A 20,462-nucleotide genomic window follows, 5' to 3' on the forward strand; every position below is an offset into this window, starting at 1 on the left:
CCAACAGTTATCTGCCAAGGGAAGTCCTCTCGCAAGTGTAATCCTAGACCTTGGTCAGGACAGCAGCCCTGTTTGTAGGGCTACGCCTCACCGCCAGCCCGTAACAGCAGATTGCTTACCCTGAAGCAAAGGGACCGGGGGGCTCTGATGTTAGACTTGTGATTCTGTTCAGGTTTCATTCCCTTCTCTGTGTCTCCTCCACGGGTTCTGCAGGAAGCTCCCTTGTTAGGCAGCTGGGTCCTCGCTGGCTGTTTTGTGAAGGATTGGACTTCTGTGCACGTGGAGAATTGGCTTCCCAACAGAGCGCTGTGTCTGCTAACTTTGGAGGGGGGGAGGCTGCTTTCCGAGCACCGAGATAAAATCTGTCTGAAATGCACTAAATCAAATCGAAGGCCGCCGGGTTAAACCAACAGCAGTGGTCTGCAGAGCATGGCTCAGGAAGAGAAAGGCGTTCTGCAAACCTTTCCTGGAGCACGGCTCCTTGCCAAAGGCAGTGCACGTGTTTGCAGGGTCACAGCTGCCTCCAGAGTGGAGCAATAGGAAGCCAAATGTTATGATGCTGTTTGATTTCCTCACTGCCTTTCACACACTGCCTGTTGGGCACGTCCCCATGCTGTTGCTCCCTTGCCACCCCTCGCATGACAGCTCTGCACCTCCAAGGAAAACTACCCAGAGGCGCTCAAACAGGCACCATGTAGGCTGATGGAGCCTTCAAAGTTCAACTCGTTATGCTGTGTTTTCATGAGATTCAGTTGATAATTGTGCCATGGCTAACGATGGCATTGCAATTTAATCATTTCCGTTTAGTTTAAACTAATCTTCCACAGCCTTCGGAGTGTTTGCTGTAACCTCTTAAAGTGCTCTTTGCTAACAGATGCGATCGCTTTCCTTTGAGCTTTCTTACAAAGACCACAGACAGAAACTGATCCTTCCCATTTGCACTGAAGCATCGTTGTGTTCTCCAGAATCACATCCTAAAAATAATTCACTGTATATCTAAATGCTTTTGTGACCATCTTTACCCAGGAAAAGCTGCTTCATTTAGCCACAGTGCATTACCTCAACTGTGGCACATGGCAGGACCGCAGAGCTGTTGCAGAGCCTTGCTCAGCAGTGGAGTACCAACACCTGGGAAAGTCAGCTTCAAAACTGTTCCAGGGATGTAAAACCAAGACAGGAATTCCTCTGCTATTGCTAAACAATGCAGCGGCATACAAAGAGAAACTAAGACGCAAAAACTTTCAGGTTTGCATTTCTACTAATGCCCCTTTTATTCATTTCTGTAATAACTATTTTGTAAAGAAAGTCTGTAGCCAGAAGCAAAGCTTCTCCAGAAAGAAAAACCTAAGTCACCAGCAAAGTAAACTTTAAAAATACAACACAATAATCTTTACGGATCGTTAAAACTAGTTCCCAGCACCTCTCAGCCACACCTCCTACCTTGATGAATAAATAGTGCTTTTTTAAAGCACAGAAAGCATCTACTAATGAGACATTTACAACAACATTTCAAAGAGTTCATAGCATGTTAAATCTGCATTAAAATACTATCTGTACAAATGTTTTGCCAATCTTAGAAGCAATAAGGATGCCTTCCCTAGGGGATGGTGGCTATCAGACCTACCTCCTACTATACCAGAGTACTTCTGATTAAATCAAGCTTGCTTGTGCTGTCACCACGTGCTCTGTGTTTTCAAATACTTGTTCTCATCACGATCACTCCTATTTGTAGCAGGCTGAGTGTGCCCAGACTGGTAACTCTGACCCTGGAATAAGGCATCATTTATGGGAATTTATCTGCTTGTACATTGTAAACAGGCAGGAAAGAATTTAAAATTTATTTTTTATCATTTTATTCAATGTAAATAAACTATCACAGTTATATCACATGTATAAAAAACTGAATTTTATAAAGTATTCAAGTGTATTATGTTCTTCACTGTGTTCAATTAATTTACTCTGCACTTTTGCCACTTATCTCTATTGCACAACAGCTATTTAGAAAGGAAAAAAAAACTTCAGCTACCAAGAAGCAAACAGAAAACTGTTCCCTACTTGGAAGGAACCACCTTCAGTTCTTTATTACAGCTCTCTGTGTTGGGGAAAAAACAAACAAACAAACCAGGAGCAAATGGGAGGAGATGGCAAAGTCAGGGCAAGGTCTGGCAGATGGGAAGAGGTGGTGCGGGCAGGTGTGGTTCCTTGAATGCCAATGTGTGTCCCTGTAAAAGGAGCATTTCTTCTTAAAAATATGTGTTTTACTGTGGCTCAGTCTGTATATAGTTTTTGAGGCTACTAGGAAGGCATTGTTTCTATTCCTTAGAGTTGAAAACACTTCAGATTTTACCCAGGACATGATTTACAGCATTCGAAGGATCCTATTATTTTCGCTTTGCTTAATCGTAAAAGAACAGGCAGCGAATGTCAAGAACCACTGTGAAAGCGCTTTCAGAATTTAAAGCTGTCAAATAATTTCTGGAAAGCCACTGGTTCAAGACTCACTAAATTTACTAACATGAAAAAAGAGACTCTGGAAAAGCTAATTTCAAAATTTCAAAATAAAATTGCTGAACACTGCCTATTTGCCGATTGATAAGGACATGTTCTTGGGGAAATACCTGCCATTTCATGTGGTTCATCTGACTAGTCTGGTTCTTCAGCCGGGAATCTGCTGGCTGCCTCCTTCCATTGATCTGCTGGCTGTGTCTGACAGCTGACTGTAGTAGAAAAGGAGATGTGGCACCTGCCTTTTCTCTTCTCTCTTCCTCACTGACCTTTGCCTTCCTTCTTGTTTTCCTAAAGCCACGTTCATTTACATTCTCCAGTAAGTCTCACTATGTGGCCGTGTAGAAGATGGCAATATTACCAATTCTGAGGATGAAGGAATTTTTCTAGTCCTTGATAACATCAAGCAGCAATTTGAGACTTGCACTCTGGCACCTTCTAATTAACATACAGGTGCACAAGTCTGTAATAAATGCACCAGGTGCCAGTGTGGGGTGTTTGAAATCACAGCTTCTCTCTTTAGATATTTAGGCTAAAATTCACCAGCAGGAGGTCTGCGCATTCTCCCAGGCCTTGGAGGCCAAGCATTGCAGACGGTTTGGGCAGGGAACTTCACCCCTGGAACAACAGCAAAAATCTGTCTTGCATTTAATCTCAAATTTAGTTTCTAGTGGAAACCCAGGGAGCATGGCACGACACCTGAGTTTTCACGGAAGGACCACATACTTACAAACGCAAATAGAATTCAAAGCCTATGGGCCATTTCTAATAGCTTTGGCACTCAGCAGGATTAACCTCGCAGACTTGGCATAGCAGCTCACAATAGGGCACAATTCACCAACTTTCTCTTCATGGCTCATATAAATCTGGTTTGTTTTAACTAGTAAGTCAGCTATAAAGCTACATAAAAACATCAAACAGGCCTACATCTAAAATGTTGAATTTAGAATGAAGCACTCATTTAACAACCACTAGCCATATGTAGAAAGATAACTGGTTGTAAATTTGTTTATTTAAACTCAAAAGAGGAAACAATAAAAATGTTAATTTGAAAAATGTAAACTAACTTATTATTTCCTCTAACTCCGTCCGTTGTCTTCTAAAACTCTCAGAGAGAGAATGAACGCTCAGACAAAACCACTCTAACCATTAGGTGTTGTGGAATGTGTTACTTAATACAATGATTACGGAGAATCCCTTAACCAAAGAGAGCAATTACAGCTAAATGGGGCTATTTGCAATAAACACTCATTGCAGGAAAAGATCACTCTTTTAGGATCGCTCTGTCGCTTACGGCTACAGAAGAACTTAGTTTTCTTCGTCTGAGGAGAGACCTTCAATTTCATCTCTGTCTCCTCCAATTGCCATCCAGAATGCTTTGGCCACCTAACAATGAAAAAATGGGAAAAATTCCCCTCAAGTGACTGAAGGTTTAGCAGTTCAGAGCTCAGAAAGGATAACTCCATTTTTAGTAATTTCAATGTGAATTTCAAAATCTCACCTTTTCCGCGTGTAGTTTTCTTTGTTCATGTGGCAATGTTGCAGCTTTTTCTGTGGAAAAGAACATGACTTAGGCTGTCACGCTCAGGAGCAAGCAGGCAGAGAAATGCCTACAGCAGTTATTTTTAGGGGACTACAAAGAAATTCATTTAAGTTTATATAAAAGGAAGCGTATTTAGTAGGTGCTATTGCAACTTGCAAGACCAGAAAGCCAATGCTTCTGAGCACACTGGATTTCGTTTCAAATGTTTGTACCTTTAAACTGCAAGTCTGGCACACAGTTGTAGAGCTAGAATAAAGGTTCTGCTACAGTTTCTTGGATAGAAAACTGTGTAATGTTAATTCACAGTGGACTAGAACTGTGTGATAGCAGTCAGCTGAGCAATATCAATTTTCAAAAGCATTATTAAGATGATGGACAAATTAATGAAAAGATCAGCTACTTGTACAATACCTCAGGCAGCAGAAGGATTTGTACAACCTTCCAACCTCACGCACTGGCTTTCATGCCTTTGATTGATTAAAATAGGCGAGCTGGTAACTCTCCCCAGTACATACCTTTCATTTCTTTCAACTTTGAAAACAGCCTTTCAAAGTTCTCCAGGTCACCTTCTCTCGTGGTTAGGTTGGCTAGCTCTTGAATGTCCGTATCTAACATGGGATCTAAAATAAATGCACATAGGTTTGTTCTAGGTAAATTATTCTGTTTTGTCAGTAAGCATAAAAGCAATCTGATAAAAACAGTACTACGCCATCTGCATATCCCATTCGTACCCCCTCTCTGACCCCCCAGAGGGAAAGAAACATTTAATTTACTGATTGTTCAGAAAGACAACTTATGGCACCGCTGCAGTGGTAACTAATTTGGGTATGTTATATTGCAGTAGCATCTTTGAATTCAGCCAGTATTTAAGGTTTCTTGCTTTAATATAAAATGATCCATTTAGGATGGACCCATGTAGAGCGTGCTTCCTGCTGAATGAGGCTGTAGGGTGTCAAATTGTAATTATTTTTCTCTCCAAGCTTAAACATTTATTCTTATAAAGATGTTTCTGAATAGAAAGAATACCCTCATTGGGAAATTTCACAAATTCAGATCTGAATGTTTCCAATCAGCGGTACTGCTGGCAGACCTTAGCTGCAGGGGCCCTATCCTGTCTAAAGTTGGGCCCATTTTCTCACAGAGAACACCTTAATGCCAAACAATTAGCCTCTACTGGCTCTGGCATTTTTGCCATACTTTTCATTGAGAGCAAGCCAGGAGCTTTCTGGGAGCATTCCAGCCAGGGGTGCCTGCTCCAACACATCTGCCAAGCAGAAAAAGAGCTTACCTACGTGGTTGTCAATCTGTAAGTTGTTTGTGCTAGCTGCATCTTCTCTGTTGTCTAAATGGGACTCTTCTCTGTCTGCTGCCGAGGGATTGGACTGTCGGGAAACAAATAGATATTACAGGAACTACTGCACCCTAAAAAGCATCATCAGCACATCAAGTGCTTCCTTTTTTAACATTAATATCTTACTCTTTATCATAAACTGCTACCTACTGTACCCTGTGTATCATGAAAAGCCACACCTTTGCAACACCGTACATAGCTACTACATGAAGCTTTTCTACGACAGGTTTGCTTACTTTTTTAAACAAAACCTTCAAGTGATAGTTTTTGTTTTGCACAAAATACTGCTCCTGGATATTAACGAGAAACAGCATCTCGTTCTGAAAGACAGCGAGCTCACAGCCACGAGATGACAGCTACCACGAACAACTGTCTCAGGAGGGCATTTAAAAAAATGCAGACAGTTTTTCAGGCTTCAGAAATCAACTTTAAAATAAATTCTGATAGGCTGTGCAGTATCCCTTGAGTAAGGAGGAAAAAAATGAAACCCGCCACCACTACACCCAGTGCGACAACAGGAAAGAGCAAAGAACAAGAAATAGGAATTACTGTTTACTTCTGTATCTTGGTTCTCCTCTGATCCAATGCTACAGTTCGCCCCTGCTAATGTACTGAGAAGGCCAAAACCCTGGGTCCTGTCTGGAAACAAAACAGCTGTTAGTTTGACAGAAGATGCAGTACTATTGCAAAGAGCTGCAACTGACCGGTGGGTAAAGATTGCTTTCAGAAAGACACACTCCCACCCCCACAGTCCACACACAAAATACCCTACAAAGCTGTATCGGTACACTTAAAAATATATTTTAAGCAGGAACTTTTCATATTCTCTAAGCTTTTTTTTTTTTTTTTTTTTTTTTTTTGGTAATTATATTAACAAATTCACTGCTAAATAATAACAAGATGGAAACAGGTCCGTAAGCCACAAGAGATGTGGATGAACTCTTTTCTTTTTATTTGAAATCACTGCCCTGGTAGGATTCAGTCTGCCAAATGTCTTCTGATTCCAAACAAGGCAGTTTTCAAAAGACAGCTGGAGCATTTGCTGTTACTGATACTCAGAGGACCAGGTTTCACTGCCCATGGGAAGCAGCACTGAGTTTGTGGTTAAATGCAGGAAATGCATCAAGGGCTTTTGCTTATACATGTATCATCTAACTAGGAGAGCACTACAGCAATGGCAAAGGCAGTTTTTAAATATCTAATACAGAATTCGTGGAGTTCATTTGGGCTTTCCACAGTCATTAACCTACTGTGTTTTTCAATGGTATTTTATAACCCAACTTCAAAAAAAAAAGTAAATTGAAACCTGAAACAAAACAATCATCTTTTTCATCTGATAGATATGGCACAGTATTTTTAAATTAAGCTAACTGTATTTTTAAAACTTTGTTTTTAAACAAAAATGTATGTGCAATAGGTGGTATTGGGATTTTTGCTAAGCCATGTTTTCTGCTGGCTCTGCCTTGAATAGTAAATATTTGTAGTTACATAGGAGACTCAGGAGAGTTTTCTGAAAATATGAGTATTTTAGTCAACTAAAAAAGAAATAACATTAAGTTATTATACTACGAATAGCTAGGAAACAGCAACTTATGCCAGAAGAAAGATTAATATTACTTTCTTTAAAGAAATGTGGTCTACATTAATATTACAATAATGACTAAGCTCTAGATTCAAATGCTGAGATGATGTAATTCTTATACACGCTCCAAATTTACTTGCCATTTATACAAAATTTTGCAGAGCTGAATGTGTAACTAAAACCATCAGCTATCTAGAAAACATGTAAACGTGTCTCAGTTGGAGAATTACTAAGACTTCATTTCCTGTTTAATAATCTCCACTGTGTTCTTAGGCTAACGTGAGTCCTGTGCCAGTCCTCTTGTCCCCCCTTATCCCTCCCCCGGGCAGGTATTTGTTTCAATTGGCTCTGTTCTATACAGTTTTTCTGCTTTTACAGATCACTTGCCAAAGGTTTGGGAAGAAGTGAATCAGTCTAGCCGAATGAATCGCCTTAAAAATGTTCAGTTGCAAGAAATCTGAAAGCCCTGAAGTCTGCCAGAGATATTAACAGGCAATTGAGTGATAAAGATTGGGACCTGCAACCCAAAACAAAGTAGCTTCCCAAAGTTTCAGCAAGCTGAGCAAAGCGTTGTCTTTAGGGAAAAAGTAAGGATCAGTGTTTAGCCAATTTCTGAGTCATCTGAAGGCAGATTGGACATTGCAGTCCAGAATGTACTTGAGAGAGAACATTCCCACACTGGCAGAGGGGTGGATTAAGTGACCTAATCATGTACCTCTTTTGTATCTGCAATTTGAGTTCATCCTGTACAGAAAAATGTCAGTGTCTCCATCCCCACGAGCACATACACATAGCCTCAGCCTGTGTAATTAGAAAATGTTGTCCTAATTAGAAAGTACTAGAATGTACAGCCGGGATCTCTGAAAAGCAGCTATTTGTTTCTCGATCCGTGGTTAGGGAGGTGGCAGACACAACACTTGCTTCCAGTCACACCCTTGAAAAAAACCCTTCCTATAAACTCTTTTTATTGGATGTGAAAGTTATTTCAACTTCTGGGTGCAATTCAGGAAGTGGGTGATGTCTTACACAGTGTTCTTACAGAATCAAAGCCAAAAATTATCTCATTCAAATTATTGTAATAGCCGATGGCTCCATTATGATGCAGTCTATAGGGTTTCACAGGTGCCATCAGTTGCTGCTGTCAGCACGGCTTAGTAATTCATATATGCTTGTTTCGTAGCAAAATGTTCTCTACCGTCTTTATCTACTATTCTGCCATACTCTGTCTGCAGCTGACGTGACATTCATACAGAAATGGAACTAAGTAGTTGGAATTCAAAATTCGTTTAAACAATTAAGCTTGAATAGTCCCAATAAATTGGGCTAATTCTTTGTAAAGGGAGCCAGGCTAATGAGTGGTCCCGCCCTAGGTGACCAGCTTCAGCTGGGATCACTGAAGCACATATTTAAGCAGGAAAGCAGGCAAGCAGCCTCTTCCAGAGGGCAGTAAGTTGTTTCTCTTACTGCCACCTAGGTCAACTAGGTTTGTTCTTGTTGGGACAACTATGAACAACAGTGGTGTTATGAGCTTTTAGGGACAGGAGGGTTGTTAACAGAAGATCTGTTGATGTTCTTCTACAGAAAGGGAAGAAAATCACCTGATTCTCAGACTGCAGAGAACTTCAAGATCTGGAGAACAAAAAGCTTTATGCCAACTGGAAAGGGGATTGCGCTCTATGTCTTCTCAGGTAAGACTGCTTGTTTTCCTTTTAGTGGAGACAATAACTGCTTTATTTACACACAAATTATGTAATATTACATGATATAAAATTGTTTACAATTCAATTATGTTATATGTAATACTTATGGATCAGTGTATGTGTAATAGGTAGAGAAAAAATCAGAAGATCAAGTTTTTCTTAATAGGTATACAGTATTTGAAAACTTTGGAAGAGTTGCACTTGGGTTTAGGATAACACACTTTAATGTGGTTTTAATGCTCATAGCTTAAAAAAATCATTCTTATTCTGTCCATTAATCTAAATTCTCATACAGACACTTAGCTGAAGTAAGGCAATGCTGTAATATTGGCTTTTTGGATGGCTACACTTAACAGTGCTATAAACCTTTCCTGCTACTCAAACATCGTATATTCTGTATGAAAAATCTTTCACGTGAAGTGTGACTGTATAACTTCTAAATGGTCAGCAGTTAGAGGTAACTCAGCAGAAAAGCAAAGGTTTTATTTACACGGTGGCTAGTTTCCAGGATCAGGAGGAAGCTGAAAACAAAAGATATGCTACAGGTTGTAAAAAGTTCTATTTTAGGTAAAATGAGCTCAACCACTTCCCTTTGAAAGCACAGTCAGGTTGCAAAAACGTCCAAATATAGCTCACCTCCTGAGGGGTTTGTAGTAACACATATCAACACTGTGTGGTTTCTGTACCATGGAGATAAAAAAAAAATCTGGATTTTCAAGGAGTTTGACCTTTACATGATATGCTAACGATGCATAGGAATTTCCCCCCATGAAGAACAGAATATGTGACTAAGTTCTGTTCTTCTGTAATGTGACATCTGTCAAATGTTAAGAAAACCGTTTTTGTACTAGCAAGATTAACTTCGTGCCATCTCAAATAGCTACCTGCTTCTTTACGACGGTTATGGTAAATTAGAACCAATCTTAGCCTCATTCTGATGTGGTGTGAGAAATACTGAAAAGGCAACCTTAAAAAAAAGTTTAGGAGTTCTCATCCTTGTTATGCTGAATCCCCAATAACCATCTTGCAGTTACAAAAACAAAAACCTCTCAGCACTTGAAATCATTACACAGTAAGAAGATGTAGGAAGGAAAAAGCCACAACAGTGGAAAATTGTACATCAGGGAGCAGGCAGACATCAGAAGGTTGATAGTGGGATGACTCTGAAACAAGAAATATAAGGCCAAACACCACACACAAATTTCATCTTCCTACATTTCCTGCAACAACTTGTGTAATTAAAAAGGTAATTAAAGGCTTTCAAGAAAACAGAAGTATTTACACTAGTAGTAACTCTGGGCTAGCCACACATTTCCTCTTCTACTGTCTAATCGTGAAGTGATTTTTCCAAAACTGTATCTCCATCTGATAATCAATTACCTGCAGGAAACTGGGCTGTGTGGTTTTTGTACTATTTCCAAAAAGTTCTGCAGTTTCCGTTTACTTAAGTGGGATTTCTACTGGGAAGTCAGTCCTTCTTGCAGTGCACTTAATGTATTACAAGCTTCAACAGACATTTGAGAGCAAGTTGAAGTATAGAGGAACAAATACTGAAATGGGATTAAATTTCACCCATTGCCTCTAAGTCTCTGTGTATTAAGAGACAACAAGTGATACCTGGAAGGCCTATTTCCATGTAAAAGGTTGGAGTGCTGTAGCTGTCTGCATTTGCAGTAGCATTGTGGCTGCTAAACTTAAAGTTTTGCTAAAAGCCTCCAGGCTTCACGTTCTTCAGAATTCACACAGTGGGAATCCGTATTACATACCAGTCTTCATGACTACGTTTGACCACACATTGGCATTCAAGGCTTGCACAATTCGTTTGACTCCTGTGGACTCCGGAAAGTCATCTAAAAAAAAAGTTTCATTCCTTGTAATTAGACCAAACACCAGTACATGCTTCAAAGTAACATGATGTGTGACTGAGTACCTGTCCTATCTTACACCAAGGGATATAAAGGACTTCTGTTAGCAAAGACAGATTTCTTGCCTTTGCTTCATGAAAGGCCAAAGAAATCTAGATTAATGCCACACCTCTTGGTCTAGACTTCTGGGTGTTATGAACTGTGAGCTCTATTTTCTATAGAGAAATCTATATTTTGAGTGGAGCTTTAAATATTTAGCTTTGGACCTACATTAATAAATAACTTCCAGGTAATTTTTAAAGTAATAGATAATTTTTAAGTCAGTGCTAGAAGCAAGACTTCTGTTACCCCAGATCTTTCAGAATGCTGTGTAGTATAAATAGATTCTAGAATTCCTTCAGAAGGTAAAGAACTTCAGACAACCATTGATGAGGGTGCAATGCTTGTTAAATTAAAACTATTATACAAAAGCTATCTTTGCAACATCTAACTAATGGTTGTAGTAATCCTGTAAATTACAGTAACTTCAAAGATTAGGGAAAGCATTGTTTGGACTTCAGCTTACTTACTGAATAGATCTGACACCACTTCATATAAAGTCAGTTTTCCCATTTCCTTGGCTTAGTCAGCTTCCCATGTTTGTTTAGGTCTCACAAAGCAATAGGGAAGAAAAACCCTTTGGATAGGAAAATGTGATTGCTTAAAAATCAGCTCTCCTAGGATGACTTGGGGACTAGTGTAATAACTGAAACTGCCTTTAAAAATTAATTTAAAGCTGTCTGTGACACCTTAGATCAAATACTCTGCCCTCCATGATAATGTTTAGTTTTGTGTTGGTCATTATCTAGAGTCTCAGCTCTTGTTCTCAGTACACAAAATTGACTGATAGAGTAGTTAGAGTTCCAGTTTGTTTGGGATGAGATACCAAGGATGTCATAACTTTCAAACAGATACTGGCTCAGTATGTTTACTGAATCTATTTTATCTTCTGTAATTCATATCGAATGCATACAATGTAAATATGTTACTGAGAGCAATGCATTTCCTCTCATGCATGAGTCACAGTGAATCAACCAGCATGTTAAAAAGTGCAGGAGAGAATGTGTATCTTAATATTCCAGAGATTAATACCTTGAGTTATTATTCCCATTACTTATTATCTAAAGTGATTATGCTATTTAAATGGTGCATAGCTTGTTCTTTACAACACTTACTCAGTAGAAAAATAACATTACTAATGTTTCCTTTAAATGCACTTCAGAAGAAAACTTCAATGGGTATCAATTCCTGATCTTCCTGTTTTCTATAAATCAGATTTATAAGCATCCCTCCCACCCCAAATTAAAAAGCGTTAAACTGAAAGGCATCTTAAAAGGGGCAGGAGTTCTTACCTACCTGGGATACAGTTATAATTTAACTATCTCTTTGGTGGAGAGGAGAGCTTGAGTTTTAGAAGGCCTTTACACTTGACATATTTTTAGTGACAGCTATGTACTTGCTAAACTTGAAATGGAGCAAATGTTAGTGAATTATTCCACTCTAGACTGGAAATGGAGTTGGTTATCTTATTTTTGGTTCTGTAGTGGTAAAATTTAGAAACTTTCTTAATTATTGAGATGAGATAAGGCTAATTCTGATAAGGCTGTCAGGAAGTGCAGAGTCACTTTTCAAGAGTGGAACATCACGGTACTGACTTTGCTTTACGGGTTTTCTCAAGTTATAACTGTATGGCTAGGCAAGTGATTTTGAAACTGGTTTATTTCCTGTGTAACAGTGCATGCACTTCTAAAATGTTTTTCAATAATCTCCCCTTTTCAGCCCATCATGTCACTGAATAATCTCCATTTTCTCTTTGTATGTACAATAGCTTTAAATCTTCTTCAGAAAGATGCATAAGGGCAGGAAAATTCTTAGTCTATCTGCTGCTTGTTTCGAGACTGATTTCAAAATGGAATATAAATGCTTTTTATGTATCAATCAATATCCTAGGATTAGTGCCAGAAAAAGGAGCTGATATTAGTTTTATGTAGGTACTAAAGAAACCAGTAGTTGTAGTTGGGAGGAGACAAATGTGATGTCTTGGAGGAAATTCCTCCTTTACTTCCTGACTGCTTATAGCAGAGACTAAGCCTTAGCAATTGGGTGCATTCTGTGCTGTAATCATGTAGCACAGAAATAATCATGCCCCTTGCAATTGTTTAGAGGATATTTTAGTGTATTTTTCATTCTAAAAATTACAAGTACCTACCATCTTCATCTGGCAGTTCCTCGGGGCTAAGTTCCACCAGTTCAAAGCCATGCTTGATGCACCATTCCTGAGCTTTCTGTCTGTTAACACCTAACGTGGGGAAACAAAAATGCTTTCTAAACATACACATTTGAGACTAATACCAACAGTTGAATTTCTAGCTATGTTTTAGTCCCTCCAAGTTGTTTGCTTGTTCTGGATTGTATGGGTAGGGGAAAAAAAGTAGTAGCTGGTTTAGGTCTTATCATTGCTTCAAATTTAATTCCAAAAGCCCCAGAATCAAATGTCTTTGAATTGTTTTTAATAATTCAAATTTTTCAAAAATTTCAAAAATTTCAAATAAATTTTAAATAATTCAAAGTGAATGAAGGTTTCCACTACTCTGGAGTTGAACCTGAAATGTGTTACCTTAATACAACAGCGAACTGTAAGGCACAGATGTGCTAATACAGAACCAAAGCAGCCATGTGTATTTAATGCCCAAATGATTAAAAAATACCTATATATAATTTCTACTACAGTTAAGCAACTCAGTCATCTTTTTCTTCACTAGATTGCGAACGTCAGTAATAAGACTGCCTTGTTAGTTACCTTGCAGTGCACACTATCATACTAGGAATGGGATATGCAAAGTTCATTTTAAGCAGGCTTGTAAAATTCTGATTCAGTTTTAAGTACTACTAGTTTAGTACTTCTGTTCTTGGTCATGAGAACACCCTGGCTCTTACATATGAAGTCCATTTTCACCCAGATATTTTAAGAAATCTTGAAGTCAGTTTTGGATTTCTGCGGATATCGTACCATTTTCAGATACCCTGTTACAGACCAGGATCATGACTTCTGGTAGCCACTCTTCTGTCAGAGGAAGCCATTCAGAGACACTATCAAGTCCAGATTTCTAAAGGAAAGAAAAGATCTTTGGAATACATCCTCAAATACTTGACAAGTTTTGTACCAGTTTTAATCACTAATAGTACTAGAAAAACAGCAATGAGGTAAGGAAATATACCAGACTGCACATTAGGTATGTTTAAGATGCTTGTGTTCTAACTACTGAAGTTGATTTATATACAGCAGCCTTCTTGATTCTTGATTTACCCTTGGACCTCCCTTTCCTATTTAATGTTATTTATGCAACCCTAATTTAGACCAGAAAAGTCTTTCACTTAATGTCGATCACTAGTATTTTAAGCAGATCTCAGGTTTGATGTCCAGCTATTCCCTCTTCCTCAATGAAGTGGATGTTGTGGTAGCTGATGAACTATACTCATTGCTCTGGTTTATTGAGACAGTACTGAGATGTGTGGTTAAAGGTATCTTTAGGATAAGGTATATTTAGGAGTCTAACAGCAAAAGGGAAGGAAATATCTGCTGTTGCTAGAAGGCACAATTTACCTTTGATCTACTGATAATTAATAGAACAGCCTAAGAGAAATTGAGGTCACAGGATGAACATAATATAGATTGTGGTTATCACCATAAGGCAACTATACCATACAGATAAAGCAATACAATGAAGCAGAAGAATCTTACTATTGAGCTGTCAAAGTACACCACAAATGCTTGCACAGATTCAGCAATTTCTGCAGTAACAAGAAATGTGCTTGGTACTACACAGAGGTGAATATCCGCAGAGTAATATTTATTATCTATTGTCCAGGGGTAGAAATCCACTCCTCCACTCGTAGTAGCACCCACAGTAAGGTCCTCTTTTCCTGTGATACCTGTATAAAAGAAAATGAGAGAAATTATTTTCTCGATGCTGGTTTTTTAATATAATTCAACTAGCAAAGCTTGGCACAACGGTGATACAGAGCCATACTTGCTATAATTAAATGAATATGTATTTAAGATGTAAAAAAAAATAATTAAACCTCCATTCCTTACTTGATCTTACTGTTTAGTACTCTTAGATGAATTCTAGCTTTCAAAAATAAAATACGGTACAGAAGGTCTTGAGAGAGTAAGCTTTTTTTTCCCCCCTGGAAATGCCTTTTAAAGTGTTAGCCTCAAACTCACGACCTGTAAACAGGATGTATGGAGACAATAAAAGGCTTCATTTCAGCAGAAACAAACCTTGCATGTTCATTCAGATGTAAAGAACTGTTTACCTGTGACCAAAATCTCAAGGTAACTAATGAGAAAATAAACCAAGTGACTGGAATTCACTTTTAATTCCCATTAAATTCCATGTAGGAGTTCAACAATTAATCCAAGGCAGTGCTTTGATAGTGCAATGCTAAATGTTGCTATCAGCACATGAAGGGGCAGCCTTTGCAGAATGCTCATGGCATGACAGCCACCTGGTGGAGCTGAATTACAGCCAGCAGGGGAGTGTCCCATCCACACCTTGCTGGAAGGGGCAGGATATCTTGTCCAAGGTGAACAAACTCGTGGGCAATGTAAGTAAATCACATTAAATTGACTGAGTCATCTGGGTATTGGAAGAGTTTTTTAAAAAGTGAGTTTTCAAAGATTTTAAGGTTTTTATCTCAAAAGAGTTGAGACAATTCCTTAGTTGGCTGGGGACATCACTCAGGTAATCCCACACAAACCTCGACTCTGAACTTTATGCTCCTGCAGCATAATCTTCCAAACTTATGTTTGTATAAATATGGATGAGACTACTGATTTGGGTTGGATGTTTTGATAATCTTTAAAGATTTTTTTTGTTGTTTCTTGTCTATTTGCTATTTCAACAGCAAAATGGAGCATCTCAGTAGTCACTTCTAGCTGTTGCTCCTTCTGTTTGACAGCTCAGGGGTACAACCATGCTTCTGATGCTCTGTGGCCACAGGAATGATTGAACCTTGGAAAATCAGCAGTCAGACTTGGGCAAAGGGAAATAAACAGCATGAGGAAAGGAAATCTGTTCAGGCTACCCACTGCAGCAAGAGTATAAAAGGGAAAACTTCCACAAGACTTTCATAAGCTGATAAAAAAAAAAACACTTTCATGTCTACTCTGTAAGTGATCTTTTTCTTACAAAGGAGTTCATGGACAAATTTAGGTCTCAAAGTACTGCTAGAAGAATGAGGACATGTCCCATTTCCTATCACACGCTACTGCTCGTGTATCTGAAGCAGCCTTTCATCCCATTGTGCCTCTGATTACCTGTCATTTGCCCGAAGATTTTGCCAGCCCCCTGTGAAATTTCTCTCCCAGTAAAACTGGATGTTGTGTGCTGACCTCAAAGTGCTGCGGGACCCTTCTGAAAGGATTCCAGCTCGCTGTGTCTGGGACAGCACGTGGGGTTGTAGCAAATTACTGCACTGCAGCCTGATGGCTTGCGGCAGGAAGCAACCACAGTCGGGGCTGCTTGGGAACGGTGCTCTCCTCTCCCCCAAAAGGCACTTCGACCCACTAGTCTGGGGCTTTGGGGCAACCAAGAAAGGACTACAAAGTATTGGACACTGCAACTCCAACTGAGCTGTCAAGGGTAAATATCACCAGGCCTAAGGATGGTATTTGCTGCCTTGGAATCCCAAGAATTTCTTCCCCACAGTCTGTATGTTAATGGAGGAAAAAAAAAGCAGCCAGAATAGTTTGAGAAAATATTTATCAATAAATTCCACAAACTCCACTGAGCTTTATTTGGAGAAGGAATAAACTTCCAGACAATTAACACGGCAGAAGGAGGTGACTTGTCCAACTTATCTCCAGTGAGTTACTCATTTTTAATTTTAAGCTTCCCAGCCACTGAAAGTGTCAGTGGTTTGCCATCCAAGGAGCTCGGAAAACCATCTGAGTCACTCGGTGACCACAACAGCAGGCAGGCTACGGGGCTGACTTAATCAGCTCGCCTTTCCACAGAGCAGAGAGGCTGGCTTGGATGACAGGCACGGAAACAGGCTCCAAAGGCACTGGTGTTAAAGAACTAAAAACATGCATGGAAAAGTTCACGCCACAAAAGAATATTGCTTAGTGTCATTCAAAAACATGATTTAGAGTTTAAGATCCTCTCTGAAATACCTCCACAGCTAATGCTGGGCACTTGTTTTACTGAAATAACTTTTATTGGAACTTCACCAGTAACTGCTGAACGCTAGGAGGTATTTCAGTGTCCCCCACTTCTAAAAGCTCTCTGTGATCAGCACCTCTGCTGGATGTGGATGGTTATCTTCCTCCACTGCAATGTGCAGCATATTACTCTGCTTCATGACTCTGCTCGCCCTCCAGCCCCAAACCATTTGGGAACAAGGCCGCAGCTGGCACAGGGTCAGTCTGTGCCTCAGTCCAGTGCTGGAGTGACTGGTACAGTACAGATCAATGGACTTCCACCTTTCTGTCCGAAGAAGATGCTTTTGCTTCCAGGCTGTCAGTCACCACCTTCTGGCTTTCCAGGAAGCTCATTAGTCGTGCCCCCTTCCTTACTCGCAAGTATCCGTCATTTTTAATCAGAAAAAAATTCTGATATATACTTTGGAAATGAATTTCAGCTCATTATGTAAATGTTTGCTCATTTCATTTTACTGATTTAAACTTGATGACTTTTAATTTCATGGGCTTGCATATAGGCTTTGTAAATGAAATGGTTTAGAAGACAAGGAAGAGGACAGTGTAAAGCTAGAAATTCACTTATTTCACTTATCCATCCCCTTTTTGTAACAGAGGCTTGCGTATTCTGGAAGAGTAGGGCAGCAATTAATTACTTCCTTAAAAGGACCATTAAGAGACCAGAAAACTTCTCAGAGAAGCAGAATGCAGAGTCACATGCAGATCTCATGCCTTTTGTTTCAGTTTTCCCTGTTCTGACATCCAGCTGGTACTTATGCTCTTCTGCCATTTTGTGTTTAAGGTCACTGGGTTAGGGCTATCTTTTTAGAACCATTGCATTTTTTTTTTCAGATATTCTTTCCCAAGCAGATTTAAGTATTGATCACTCTTCCTAGTGGTCTTTAGATTGAACAGATGCAAGAACACAACCGCTTTTCTGCTGTGCCCCAAGTGATCCCAGTCCTCTCAGCTGGTAGGTACACCAAGTTCTTGCATTCTGGGCCTTGAGAGCCACCTGGTGGAATACACCATGCGAAATGCTCCTGCAAGTTACGCGAGGAGTAAAGTGACCTCCAATGTGTGCTCACCCTGTGTTCTGCTGGGGGGGGGGGAAGGAGAGGTAAACAGTCAAAAAGAAAAGTGGAAGATGACATCGGTTCTGTAAAACAGTATTTGTCTGACAGTGGTTTGTTTTTTTTTTTGTTTTGTTTTTTTTTTAGTAAAAACAAAAATACTTATTTGGTATCTTAATAATTTATCTGGTAAGGGCCAATCCTATCCTGTGTGTTCTATAGATTGGGTTTGCCACAGTATACCATGAAATAAAGCATTCGAGGTATCCCATAGAAACTTGAAAGGATAAAAATGTATCCAGCAAATGTACCATAACATTCTCTTCCTCAAGCCATTTTCTACTTAAAAGGATTAAAACAGGGAAAAGCCTCGCAATTAGCATGGAAACTTCTAGCAATCAGCAGGAGAATTCAGTTCTTGCATACCTCTGAGCAGCAAAGCCTCTAAGCAGCTTCTTTCTACTTACAAAACCAGGTTTGCCTACAAAGAGCGTGTACCAGGGAAGTCCAGGAACACAGCAGCAACAGCGGTGACCACAGAGGTAAGATCTTTGTGTCATGTTGTAGACCCCAATCCCACTGCTATGACATGGACCTTACCAGGCAGTACAGTATTTAGTATCATATTTAACCAAAAATATTGCATATCAAACACTGAATTGCTTCAGAGGTGCTAATATAAGATTCCTGTTCTCAGCCCTGAGCCAAACCATCTCGTAATGCCTTTAAGCTGGCGTGACACTGATGCTGTGAAGGCACAAGCACTGAGAATTGCACCAGCATTTTGTTCCAACCCACCAAAACCTTTCAGCCCACCCAGTCTACTGTAGCCAGCCATGGCCATATATCTTCATCAACATATTCTTAGATGTTTTATAGCTTACTGTGCTTATGTCCCTGGGGGAAGCCCCTTTACTGTGCTCCTAAGCAAGATATCACTGGAAAAGCAGGAGAAAAAAAAGTTTGTGTGCACTGAAGCTGTTCAAGTTATGTACCTCAGTGTGCACATCAAAGAGCTTGTGCCAGCTCCCTAAAAAGCAGGACTGTACTAACAAATTGTAATGGCAAAACCACCAAGATCTGAACACTTCTTCCTGGAATGCCCCTGATTTTTAGAATTACTAAAAATTCCACCAAAGTTTTCTCTACTATTAGGTCTTACCAGCGTTCCCTTTTCCAAGCCATAAAAAGGGGAACCAGGTCTCAAGAAAACCACTTCCCACTGTATGAATGTAGTCACTCCACATGGGGTAAGCGCAATCTGCAGTCTTCTCAACTGCAGAGAGGCTGCTTTAACTTTCCCTTTCTCTGTGCTGACAAATGGCCAAATGCATCAAAGAGAACCTAAGCAAGCGCTCAGACCCAGCAGGAACTTTAGGAAGTTCTCTAGCACTGAAGGTCCGAGATATTCTCCAGTCACTTTGTAGTTGGAAAGGTGAAACCAATGGGACTGTGCGTGGCCTGCTTTTATGTTGCTGTGCCCACAGTCCTGAGCTGCTGCTGTCACTCCACTGCCCTGTCTTGCTCTAGTGGCCACCTGGAGTGTCCTGGAGGAATATGAGGCTGCTTTTGTGCTGTGGATGCCCAGAACAGCTAACAGCAGGGCTTAGGGTCTAGCCAAGCTGTTATTTTTTAATCTACATCTGCTATTGTACAAACATGTTTGTTCAGTTGTGAGATGCTCTGGTTTAGGCCAGGTTTTAGGGATGTGGCTTGTGGGTGATGGTTGGACCAGATGGGTTGGACATCTTTTCTGACCTTAATGATTCTGTGATCCTAGGCAGGGTTCAGACACTTGAGACAGTGGCTGGCTCACACCAAAACAGCTGAGGCTGTGGGGTTTCATTTCTCCTCCCTCCTGCAGTGATGGTGTCACAGTCATTAGGGTTGGAAAAGCCCTCCAGGATCACTGGGTCCAACCACCCCCCTGCCACCAATGTCACCACCAAACCCTGTCCCCAAGCACCACGTCCAACCTTTCCCTGAACACCCCCACGGACGGGGACTCCACCACCTCCCTGGGCAGCCCATCCCAACACCTGACTGCTCTTTCTGAGCAGAAATGTCTCATTTCCAACCTGAACCTCCCCTGGTGCAACTTGAGGCCATTCCCTCGGGTCTTATCCCTCATTACCTGTGAGAAGAGGCCGACCCAAGCTCCCCACACTCTCCCCTCAGTCAGTTGCAGAGAGCAATGAGGTGTCCCCTCAGCCTCTCCTCACGGGCCTGCTGCCCCAGGCCCTTCACCAGCCTCTCAACCCTTCTCCGCACACCGCTTTATCCCCTCACTGACACATTTATTCCTTCATTAGCTTATTTATTCCCTCCCTAGGCCGTGCGGGGTCGCGGCCGGGCCCTACTCACGTCTGACGAGCTCCTGGGCCGCGAAGCCGCGGGCGCAGCTGGTCACCAGCGCCAGGGGCCCCGCCGCCGCCATGGCGCCCGCCGCGCCCCTTCCGGCCTCTACCACACGGACGGCGGGGGGAAAAGGCGCCGAGAAACGTCCGAACCCGCTTTTTTTTTGCTCTAAAACCCCCTCTCGGTGTGAGCGGGTGGTGCGGCCCGCCTCGCGCGTCCCGTTGCTAGGGCTGCGGCCGCA

At 40.7% G+C, this 20,462-nt stretch overlaps 1 protein-coding gene across 1 annotated transcript; it reads right to left on the reverse strand.

Moving 5' to 3' along the window:
- On the reverse strand, positions 1-20,458 carry AAGAB (alpha and gamma adaptin binding protein). The gene is made up of 10 exons (XM_082769606.1): positions 20,228-20,458; positions 14,328-14,518; positions 13,596-13,692; positions 12,795-12,884; positions 10,448-10,531; positions 5,956-6,038; positions 5,337-5,430; positions 4,564-4,668; positions 4,007-4,056; positions 1-3,891 (listed from the first exon to the last, which is right to left on the reverse strand). Exons 1-10 carry the CDS (start codon positions 20,298-20,300, stop codon positions 3,814-3,816), a joined length of 945 nt encoding a protein of 314 aa, XP_082625732.1. The 5' UTR covers positions 20,301-20,458; the 3' UTR covers positions 1-3,813.
- Between the last annotated feature and the right edge of the window lie 4 nt (positions 20,459-20,462).

This window comes from Aythya marila (assembly GCF_965140915.1).
Source record: "Aythya marila genome assembly, chromosome: 11".
NCBI lineage: Eukaryota > Metazoa > Chordata > Aves > Anseriformes > Anatidae > Aythya > Aythya marila.